Source organism: Gossypium hirsutum, chromosome A01 (assembly GCF_007990345.1).
Source record: "Gossypium hirsutum isolate 1008001.06 chromosome A01, Gossypium_hirsutum_v2.1, whole genome shotgun sequence".
Lineage (NCBI taxonomy): Eukaryota > Viridiplantae > Streptophyta > Magnoliopsida > Malvales > Malvaceae > Gossypium > Gossypium hirsutum.
Window position 1 is genome coordinate 115734044 of NC_053424.1, and position 12303 is coordinate 115746346.

Here is a 12303-nt window from a genome sequence, read left to right on the forward strand (position 1 = left end):
ATTCTGTTATGTTTTTTATATTCATTTTACGATACATAAAGATTAAAATTCATGTCCCTCACTCTCTACCAATAATTATGAATTGGGCTAGGTCAGCTGTCTACCACAATTAGCCTTACTCGAGGTTGATAAACCAACAATTATATGGGTAAGATAAACGCGGGCCATACAATTGTATATTCAACCCCGAATCCATATTTTTAATTTTTTGGGTACATCCTATAATTGTGTAAAATAGATTTAATTCATGGTTTACTTTTTGCTTAATATAATGAAAAATCTCTATAAAATAATTTAACAATCAATTAAATTTTTAGTCGAAATTAATTAAATATAAATAATTAATTAAATTTTATAATTCTAAATTTATTATAATATTTTAATAATTCTAGATTTAAATAATTTTAAAACAATTAATCCCTTATGTTAGTAATTTCCCACATCAAATTTGCCACATCAACATAGACTCAACGGTTGTCAGAGGTTTATATAGAAGTTAGTTTTTCAAGAGCTTGATCGATTATTATATTTTATTAAGGGTTCAATTGAACGTTGTTTTCGACTGAGAGTTTAATTGATTATTGAATTATTTTACAAAGATTTTTTTTATTATATTAAGCCTATAGAAAAATTACATATAAGTAAAAAAAAAAATAAAGTGGGTGAAAATCTTGACTTTAAAATTATTGTGTTTTAATAAGAAATGTCATTTTCTATACTAATAAAATTTTAATTATTCAGTTATAAAAACTAATGAACTAGAGATATATTATTGATCATTAAAGTCTTATGAAATATCAAGTACACGTTTTTTGGTTGAAATTTTCCAACTCAAATTTCTAACATTTTCGTCATAAAGTGACATAACATTTTATTTTATTTTATGTTTCAAGGTGTGTTAGGTGAAAAATTAGAAAGAAAATAAATTTTAAATTTGTTTGATTAGGGAAAAATGAGAGCAAAGATTAATATTTTTTATGATTATTAACGAGGGAAAAAAATAATCCTAAATTTAAAAGAAAAGGAGAGACCAAAATGAAGAAACCTTTAAATTTTACACATTTATAAAATTGTTCATGAAAGAAATAATTTTTCTTTCTTCAATATTTTATTTTTTCTTAAAAAATTGTTATAAGTACAATATAATCAATGTGCAATATAAATGTAATCACAGTATAAATAAATTGTTCGAGTAATCATAAAGTAAAATTAAATTATTATAACATAAATGGACTAAGAACTGTTATAATTTAAAATAAAACTGACGAACTAAATTAAAACACACATGACAACTGCACATAATAAAATTCACAAATCCATGCATATAATTTCTTTAATACAAATCCTCAAACACATTAATAAAATAATGTAGTGACATTCATTCAAACTAATATAGTCACATATCATTCTCAAAACTTCATATTAATCCAACAATACAATTACCTCCCTCTAAACCAATAATAAAGCAATATTGAAGTCAATGAAAGCAAACTTTGGAAGCTTCTCAGCACCTACATCACTAGTAGCTTTTATTATTAAATTTCCTTGTTGTGTATAAAGTATTATGTACATCAAATATGTATTTTTAAATTAAATATAAATTATTTTTAGTTCATAATAAGCTAAAAACATTGAATAAGTAGATATTGGACACCTTCATTTTCTTAGAGAAAAGATTGTATGAAATCATAATTCCAGGTCAATTCTATTCCTTTTTAATAGGAGAATGATAACTCATATTTTTTTTCTCCAGATATTCAACACTTTTAGTTAGATTTGAATTTTTTTTAAGAGGAAAAATCTGATTTATCATCCTTATATTGAAAAGGAAAATAGATGACGTGGAATCACAGTTTTATACAATCCTTTCTCTATTTTCTTACCTCATAAAACTTTGGGTAGATTAGTAACTTTGAAAGCAACAATCTACATGATACAAGAAGGATAATTAAAGAATGAATATTAAATTTATATGTATATATTAAATTAAATGAGGTGATTTTTTTAATGCAAAATAGATATATTTATTTATAAGATTATAAATGCTACCATTGAGTTAGAATAGTGTTTTTTTTGTTTAATAATATTTATTATTTTTAAAAATAATAATTTTTAAAAATTTTACAATTGAATTATGTTTGGTTAATTTGTAATACTAATTCAATAAAAAAATTATATTAGTATAAATAGATAATACATTTTTTTTTGAAAGCCAAAGTCATTTATATACACAAAATTATCACACACTCATGATGAGGGTAAAATATTTATATAACAAAAATATTTATGAAAAATTGATTTAAGGATTAGTTGAAATGATAAACACCTAGAATATTATGGTGTTTTGAATCCAAAATTTAAATTTGAAATGATAAAAATATTTCACCTTTTTTTAGGTTTAATATATTATTTAGTATTTGAGTTTGATTTTATTTTTTAACGTGGTATCTGTGTTATTTTTTGTCCAATCTAATATTTATATTTGACATAAACTATATATTTTCGTACCCAAAAGTAACTGTGTTAATTTTTTAATGCTTAATTCGGGTTTTAGGATTGAGTTGATGAAATTTCATAATTAGCTAATAATTAATATTAGCAATTAACTTTCATAAAATCAACTCTAAAACCTGAATTAAATCACATCAATTGGACCATATTTGACAAATTAAAAACAAAATTAAACAAATTTATAATTAATACTAAATTTATTCTATTAATAAAATCATGAAAAATTTAAAATTAATAATATTAAGAGTTACCAACATATATAATTTTTGTCAATTACAGATACTAGATTAAATTAAAAAATAACATATGTATCATATTAGAAAAAAATATCAAACTCGAGTACAGATATTAAGTACAAATATAATACTTTTAAAAATATAATTATAAGATAAGAAAATAATAAGGCGGCAAAAAAGTAAATAAGAAAATAATATGAATGAAGACAAGCTGCTAGGTACATTTCCACCACATGGAGAAGCAAATGCCCAAAGCAACCGCGTTAATTTGACGACGTACGCGGCCACCACCTCACTAATTCCCTATATATATACGCTTCCTTTTCTTCTTCTCCATCCTATCTTATTCTTTCATCAATTCATTCTCTAAAACCAAACAAATTCCCTCTATTGTTGGGTTGTCGTCCTTGTTTTTCTTTTTCCATGTCTGACAAACAAGCTCACCTTAATGGGGCCTACTACGGCCCTTCAATCCCACCACCTACAAGAAACTACCACCGTCCCGGCCGTGGCTCCGGCTGTGGCTGTGGCTGCTGTCTTCTCAAATGCCTTTTCAACATCATCATCACCGCCATCGTCATCATCGGCCTAGCCGTTTTCATCTTTTGGCTCATCTTCCGTCCCAACAAGGTCAAATTCCATGTCACCGACGTCCAACTCACCCAATTCAACCTCACTTCCAACAACACTTTGCATTACAACCTTGCTCTTAACATGACAATACGTAATCCCAACCGTAGGATCGGCATATACTACGATCGTATCGAGGCTAAAGCTTACTACGAGGATCAAAGATTCGATACCGTAACGTTGACCCCGTTTTATCAAGGACATAAGAACACTAGTTACTTAAACCCTGTTTTCGTAGGGCAGCAATTTGTTAGGCTTGGTGCTGATGAGACATCGGAGTTTAATGAAGACAGGGTTAACGGGGTTTATGATATCGATGTGAAGTTGTATTTGAGGATTAGGTTTAAGCTTGGGAGGGTCAAAACTGGTAGGTTTAAGCCTAGAATTTCATGTGATTTGAAGGTTCCTTTGAACACTGGGAATGGTAGCTTTGGTGGTACGTTTAAAACCACTAGATGTGATTTGGATTTCTAGTATGAACCTGATTCATGCTTTGGTCCAGTCTGTGATTCCATCTTCATTCAGGGATGTATACATTTTATTTTATTTTTTTGTTTTTGCTATAGGTATGTGAATATATGTTGACTTTTGGAGATGGACCCTGTTTTTTATTACTATTTATGTATTTGAGTATTTTTTGTGTTCTTGGGTTAGGTTTGTTGAATAAATAATAATGATTCTTTTTTAGTAAAGTTGGTTTTGGTTTTCCTGTTTGATTATGACATTCAATTTTGTACTGGTTAAGGGATGTTTATTTCTTCCAATTTAAGAATACAAGTAGATGATCATTTCAACCATTGTAAATGTCTAATGGCGTTCGTAATCAAAGCATATGGTATTAGAAAATAAATGTGGAGCTATAATTGAAAATAGTTGTTGGCAGCTTGTTTTTGGAGAAACTTTGACTCAGGTAAGCTTATTAGTGATCGAGAGAAGGATACTATGCCTTACCCATTTTGCTACAAATCAAGTAAAATTTTATTAGTGATAAATATAACTGACAATATATGATTAGATATCCAGAAATTGTATGATCGTTGTTGGTAAAACATCATTTAAGACTCTTTCAATGAAAAGTTGGCTTACCATCATAAGAGTTATACCCATTTCATGGAATCCATCAAGGGATCCAGTACTTGTTCTTGCGATGGAACATATGGGGCATAGTATAAGTAGAGCAGTGAGAGATAAGGTATTTAAGAGCCGATTGTGTTGTTAAGGAACAGGCTCCAATTTCACCTTTATTATTATTTTTTGTGAATGATAATGTTCTTTTTCAGTAATCGTTAATTGGGTAATTCTTATTTCCTTATATTATTTATTCATTTTTAATCTAATAGCTTCTATTTTTAGTTCTTAAAAAAGAAAGAAATTGAGTAAAAAAAAGGGACCATTGCTGTCGGCCCAAAACATATAGCCCACATGTCATGACATAGCAATAGAAAACCATTGTACTTGCACTCGGCCCAAAGCAACCATATCAACCAAAAGCGAAAATTATAAAATATTTATCAGAGCCAAGTTTCGATCCTGGGACCTGTGGGTTATGGGCCCACCACGCTTCCCCTGCGCCACTCTGATTGGTTGTTTATCAAATGAAAATAGAAAATGACTTGGAGCATAAGAATGAATCCCATATCAAGTGGTACTCTCATTTCGACAATTAATCAAAACACAATAGTTTAGGTTCCATGAATAATGTAAAATAAATAAATAACTACCAAAGTTCAAAAGGGTAAATTCCTTCATAAGCCCTTTTTATTTATTCTCTTTTTATCTCCCTTTAACACAAAAAATAGAGAAGCCTATTACGAATTAGTCCAAAAAAATTTTCTACTAAATTTTTTTTTTGTAAAAAAACTGATTTCAACTGGAAATAAATTTCATTTATTTTTTGAAAAATATTTTTTTTCAAATTATTTTATTCCAATAATTTTACAAAAAATATTTTTTGTAAAATAAATAAAATTTATTTCCAAATCAAATTTTTTACAAAAATAATTTTTAATAAAATAAATATTTTGGACTAATTGGTAATAGGCCTCTCTATTTTTTGTGTTTAAGAGAAATAAAAAGAATAATAAACAAGAAGCGGTTATGAAGAAATTTACCCTTTTAAACTTGGCACCTTTAAAAGCTTTTCAATCAAAATGGTAAATGTCATATCAACTCCCTAAATATTTTAGGTCATCACATTTCAGTCCGATACCGCCAATTGGTTAGCTCCACCCAAAAAAATATTTTTCTAAAATTAAAGAGGTGTCGTAGATTGATCAGGCGGCACCAAATATTCACTGTACATTTTGCTTAATTTTGTCAATATTATTCCTTTTATCCTATTATGATATTTATTTTATATCAATCATGTAATGCCTAGAATGCGATTTACCCATTGAGACATAATTTTGGATTTAATTAATGTTAGATTGTCATATGCTTTGCATGAAACGAATTCGCTGTTTATTGTATGTAATGTTTTTTCTTTGCTTGTTTAGTTTGAATTTATTGAATGATGTATTGTATTTATGAAGTTTATTGATAATTATTTCATTTAATTGATTAAGCACTCTAAATTATACTTGTTAAAAGAAAAATACAGAATTGAGTTTTTAATCAAATATAAGCAATCAATTAGGTTATCAAAAAGTCAATTTTAGTGTGTCGATTGAGTCTTAGCTCAATTGACATCGGCCTTGTTGCCAATATAAGAGGTTGAGGACAGGCTATGGATAATTCTAAACATTATATTAAAAAACAAAGACTAGAAATCGTGATGCTACACTCATATAAAATGAAGTAAATAAATAAAAAAGCCCAACTTCAATGTAATCCCTTGATAGTTGCTACATTCATAAAGTGGCATGTCAAGATTTGGTCACGTGGCGAAAGTTGGTAAATTCTCTTAAATTTTTAAAAAATATAAAAAAATTATAAAATATTTAAAAAATATATAAAAACTAAAAAAAATTAAAATTTTTAGAATTTTTAAAAATTATAAAAATAAAAAAATATTTAAAAATTATGAAAAACAAACTATAAAAATATTTAAAAATAATAAAAGCTATTAAAAATTACAAAATATTATAATACATCATAAAAATAAAAAAAATATTTAGTAAATTAAAAATATATAAAGACAAATATAAAATCCAAAATTTTCCTACAAGTTATATTTAATCGTTTGATTGAATTAGGATAACTTAGAAAAAAAAATATGTGACCAAGACATAAAAATATTGACTGCAAGGTGTCGATCCCAATGCGGTTTGGAAGAAGCCTCTTGGAAAGTGACAGTTTTCATCTCAAATGTTGCTAACCGGTAAGCAGACCTGTTAATAGGTTATTTGGCCTGGTTCGAATGCCTACTCGAAAAATAAAAGAGTTTGGATAAAAATATATACCTAAAAAATAAATTTGGTAAAAAATAAGGTTCATTTAGAAAATGAGTCAAGCCTCAAGTAAGATGTTTTGGCCTAAGCTCAACCCAAATTTGCAAAAAGAAAAAAAAAGTCTGTTGTTTTCTTACTTTTTTTTGTTATTTTCTCACTGTTTTGCTGTTATTTCACTATTATGTTATTTTGTTGTTATTATTTGGATATTGTATAACTCTTACTGTATTGTTAATTTTGCTACTATTTTATAGGCATTTGCTTGTTAAGTTACACCCATGTTAGTGCTATTTAAGTATAAAGATTTTTAAAATTTATTTTCAATTTATTGAGAAAACATTTATTTTAATATTTTTAATATTTTTTATTTATAATATATGTTTTAAAGTTTTAATACGGTTAGGTCAAGCTTGGGCTTTATCATTTTTAATTGGGTTGAATTTGAACAAAATTTAAAATTCATTTTTTGGGCCAAGCTCAGACCTATCAAACAAGCCTAAAAGTTTGTCAAGAACCGACCCATGAAGAGGTCTACTACTAAGTCACAATATGAAAATGTTTATGGGTCAAATCAAGTTAAGTTTATGATTTAAATTAAGGGTTAAATTTGTTTTATAATTTTTTCTATAATTTTTTTATGATTTTTAATATTTTTCAAATATTTTTAATAATTTTATAGTTTCAATTTTTTTTGTAATTTTATAGTATGTTACGTTTTTCATTTCTATTAATTTTTATCATATATATTGCAATTTTATTATTTTTTTATGAATTTTAAACATTTTAAAAATAATTTATAAATTTCTTCCACGTAGTATAATCTTAATATACCATATGAGAAACATAACGACTATAAAAAGCTTACGTAAAAATTAATTTTTTCTAAAACTTAATTAATATTTATATTTGATTAAAGAGTGAATTTAATGTTATTTTTAATTGAGAATTCAATTAATTATTGATTATTTTACAAAGACTTTTTATTATATTAAACCTAGACTCTAATTGGGTTTGTAACAGTGTATTCTGGGGTAATTTTATTGTTCAGAGATTTCTTGAAGGTTAAGTTTATTAATAGGTTAAAACATCTGAGTGATAATATTTCTTCGCTATTAAGAAACTTGTAGTGGGGAGTCCTTCTCTATCTTGGATTAATGATATGTTTATTAACTTAAAAAAAAAACACATATAATTTAATTAGAAATTTAATATTATACAATACTTCAATCAAATTTTAAAATAATTAAATTTTATTATTTTATAATTACAAATAAAAAAGTCAAAGTAAACATTATAAAAAAAGTATAATTTTCTTTATATAAAATTTATATTGCAAATAGATTTTAAAACGATTTTCTTTAAACTTGAAGATAAGTAAATATTTTTGAAATTATGAGAGGTAAATATCTTTTATATTTATATTAATATTTAAATGATATGTAAATAAAATTAAGTAATTAAAATTATGAAAAATTCATTTAAATTAACATTAGCTCTTTTTTTTGTTTATTATCAAATTTAAACCCATTTAAGTAACAATTTTTTTAATGAAATTGATTTTTTAATTATTTTTGGTACACGATTTTTTTAAAACTCAACAATTTTATTATTAATAAAAATATTTACATTATATTCAATAAAAAATATTTTAATGTAAATATACTACTTAATTATTTTCTCATGTTTTATACCTAATTAATGTTTCTCTATTATCCCATATTTTACTTATATAATTTATTATAGATTAATACAGATGATGGTTCAATTTTAAATTTGATTACTTAAAAATTATACTATTATATCAACTTTGGACTAATATAATTAACATAAAAAATTATCCTTTTGAAGGGAATATAAAAATTATTTTTAATAATTTAAATTTGAAAAATGTAGTGAAGGGTATATTCTAATTTTTTTTATTAAAATTATAACTTATAAGTATATCAACAATTATTATTTTTTAAAACAATTTTATTATAGGCTTTGATCATAAAACTTAGAACTACTTATAGTCTCTCTCTAACTCATAAATAGAAAGATAATGCTCTTCAGCATATTCAAACTCATATCCTCCTGCATTGACAATAATACTCATGCTAATTGAACTAAAACTTAATCGATAACAATTACTATTAGGATAATTAGTTTAACAAGCTAGCTCAACTCAAATTAATGCATTGCACATATGAATTTTAAGATGTCATACTTGAATTTTAATGCTTAAGATTTTTTTTTATGAATCTAACTTTAATTTTTATACATTTTTAAAAGGTTATTATATAAATTAATTAAGTAAAATATTGATTTGAAAATCTTGAGTTTAAAAAATAAATAAAATTTCATAAAACGAATATGAAAGATAGGAAAAAAAAAAGTGAATAAAGAGAAAGGAAAAGGAAAAGGCAAAGGCAAAGGCAAAGGAATGCTTAGTTAGGAAGAAATTAGCAGCAGCCAGGAATTGCAATTGCTAAAGCAATAAAAAAACATCCCAATTAAACAGCTAGAAAGCAATGAGTTGATTGAACTTCCTAAGAAAAGCATTCCATTCCCTCCTTTTTGTTACTATGCACATTCTTTTTTCCACTTTTTAAAAGAATTACTATTATTTCTGATAAAAAAATCATTATTAATCATAATATAAATTGTAATTCTTTTTTAATTATACCACATCGAAAATGTTTATATAAAAATTATGTTTAAAAGATATGTGAAAATTAATGAGATTGTATTGAAATGATAAAATTGAAATTTTAAAGTCTTAACTTCAAATTGCATTAAGTGAGAAGTTTTTTTTTCTAGATAAATTTTTGGGTTTAAATTGTTTTTATAAATTTTATTTAAAAAGACAAAAGCACACTCATTATAATATTTATTATCTTGATTTGTATAGAGTGATAGTTAAAACTCGTGTCAAATACGGGTCCAAACAGTATGACCGTTATCTCCCACATTTAATATTCTATAATATTACTTTTTAAAAAGATCGTTTAAATTTTTCTCTAGCTAAATTGTGTCTAATTAGCTTATAACACCACTTTAGTCAAGGAATAATAATAATATAAATACTAATAAGTGTTGATGTAATAAGACAATATTTTAGATTTAAATTTTAAAAATAACCTTGTTAGAAGTACAATCATAAATAGTTTTTATTTTATTTTTCGTGAATTACAATATTAGGGTAAAACCCGAATAATAAATTTGACTAATGCAATTCAAACCCAAATCACATATGAGACCGTAAACACCTTTGACCATCATGCCATTACATTCTCAAACTTTTCATTATTATAAATCATTATAAATCATTATTATATCAGTTTCATTATTTAATTTTAGATAGAAATAGTGTGAAAAGTTAATTAAACATTAATTTAATAAAAAATAATTATTATTTATATAAAATAAATTATATTATTATTTAAAAACATTTTTAATATAAAATCAATAAAATCACACATTTAAACTTCTCTTAAACAAACTTTTATTTAATAATAAAATATACTGTTTAACATAATTTAATACAAATATACTTTAAGAAAACTTGCATTTCATATACAGTTTCGTTTAGCAAACCCAAACCTATTGTTTGCCAAATCAAATTCAATATAATAATTTTGCTGCTGAAAGTTTCCTAATATTATCGCCGGACCGCCACGGGCACCTTCACTGACGCCTTTATCAGTAACAATCATCAAACAAACGACATTATCATCACCGACGATTGAGAAATAATTAGCCAAAGGCAACCCCATTTTGGCTCCTCCATTGAAATAAAAACTCATTTCAGGGACGTCCATTAATCTATGGCCTGAAACATTGAAACATGGAGCTAACCCAGAAATGTTTTCAACTTCACGAGCTCTGCTATAGTTTCCCATTTGTTTCTCAAACTCCTTCGATACCAACTCAAAAACAGGTCTCTCCATGAAAGTGAATGTTGACCCTGAATCGATGATGGTGCCTCCGTTACCGTCCGGTCCTGGGACAAATGTACTGCTCGGAACTTTGACCTGCTTGTTGCCGACAAGGATTTTACCTATGGTTACGTAGTAGAACTCATGGAAAGCTGGGTTGGGGTTCTTGTAAAACGGTGTGTAGCCAAGACCTGGGATCTTGGTATCATTTGAACCCGACCCGGTTTCTAACAACATGTTGCTGCTGACTTTGGTGTCATCGAACCGGCGGGAAACGAGGCAGTAAGAGAATTTGTTGAGGTGTAATTGGGATGGTAAAGATTCAGGGCTCCGACCAAACCCGACTATTCCAGCGGGTTGCCGGTTGGAAACAATGGAGCACCCGACAAGGAAATCTTGGAAAGTTTTGTGAGGAGGAAAGACAAGGTTTTCTAGTAATAAAAGTCCACCGGTGGAACCTAAGCCGTATTGAATTAAGTAAGGAGGGCAAGTTTGATTACAGTTTTTCGACGTAGGATCATCACAGTCTTGGCAACGAGACTCAACATTGGGACCAAACAGCCAATTGCACTTCGGGTTTCGACAACCTACGAGCTTACCGGAAGACGAAAGGTTTGGTGAAAAAGTAAGGATTTTTGATGGATCGACATTAGGGAAAGCACATTGGGAACAAAGGTAACGAGAGGTGCAAGGGAACCAAGAGAGACTGCTACCAGTGTCCATGATGAAAGAAAGGGTTTGCGGCGGAGTTCCGAAGCTGAGAGAGACAGTATAGCCGCCATAACCGTGAGAAAAAAGCGGAGTCTTGAGAAAAGAAGATGTAATGTTGGTTTTGGGGTTGTGGTGTTTGAGGTGATGGGCTCTGGCGACTGAAGAAGTGGCCAAGTTGTTGAGAATTTGGTAAGGGTCGGAGGAGGAAGAGTGGTGGTGGTGTGAAGGAGACAGGGAGACTTTGATGGTGTCGGCAGTCGCGGTGAATAGTAATGTGGCGGAGATGATAAGAAACGAGACGAAGGAGAAGAAAGGAAGAGAAGAATCCATTTTCTTTGCTTTTGATCGTGTTTGTTTACAGATAAAAGAAGACAATAGCAATGGTGGACACCTGGAAAGGAATCTTGTTCAATTTAGGGTTAAGTATAAATGCTAAATCCATCTGTTAACAAATGTAGTAATCTAATAAAAAAAATTTCTATTTTACATTGATATCAACGGTTCAAATAAATCATGTAAATTAAAAATTAATAAAATAAATTTATTTCAGCTTTTTTTTTCATACGAATTTTACATTAACCTATATTAACATAGGAACGGTAGATTAAAGTTGTTCGTGGATCAAACAGAACCATAACTTAATTCTAAAAAAAATTCAAGTTTAATCCTGTTTTCGAGCAAATCTAACCTATTTAGGGTTGATTTATTTTACTATTTGAATTATTTTACCATTATCATCAAAGTTTACTCAAGCTCCACAAGTTATCTTAAAAGCTATAATTGATCAAAGTTGTAAGGTGCATAACTAAATATTTTCAGTTATAATACATATATAATGCATAATTGATTTATATTGCACAAATTAATTTTAATAATATTGTACCATTGCCTAAATTATGATCCCAACTT

The 12303-nt window shown here is 27.2% G+C and overlaps 2 protein-coding genes across 2 annotated transcripts; one reads left to right on the forward strand and one right to left on the reverse strand.

Annotated features, from left to right (window-relative positions):
* Positions 1-3069: 3069 nt before the first annotated feature.
* Positions 3070-4069, forward strand: LOC107925668 (NDR1/HIN1-like protein 3). Its single transcript, XM_016856377.2, has one exon. The coding sequence runs from the start codon at positions 3171-3173 to the stop codon at positions 3849-3851; it is 681 nt and encodes a 226-aa protein (XP_016711866.1). The 5' UTR covers positions 3070-3170; the 3' UTR covers positions 3852-4069.
* A 6164-nt stretch (positions 4070-10233) lies between these two features.
* LOC107925521 (probable aspartyl protease At4g16563) lies at positions 10234-11827 on the reverse strand. Its single transcript, XM_016856244.2, has one exon. It carries the CDS (start codon positions 11722-11724, stop codon positions 10318-10320), a length of 1407 nt encoding a protein of 468 aa, XP_016711733.2. The 5' UTR covers positions 11725-11827; the 3' UTR covers positions 10234-10317.
* Between the last annotated feature and the right edge of the window lie 476 nt (positions 11828-12303).

What these genes read in the sequence shown, in the direction of transcription:
- LOC107925668 (XM_016856377.2), top strand. Translation starts at nt 3,171, where the DNA reads ATGTCTGACAAACAAGCTCACCTTAATGGGGCCTACTACGGCCCTTCA.
- LOC107925521 (XM_016856244.2), bottom strand. Translation starts at nt 11,724, where the DNA reads ATGGATTCTTCTCTTCCTTTCTTCTCCTTCGTCTCGTTTCTTATCATC.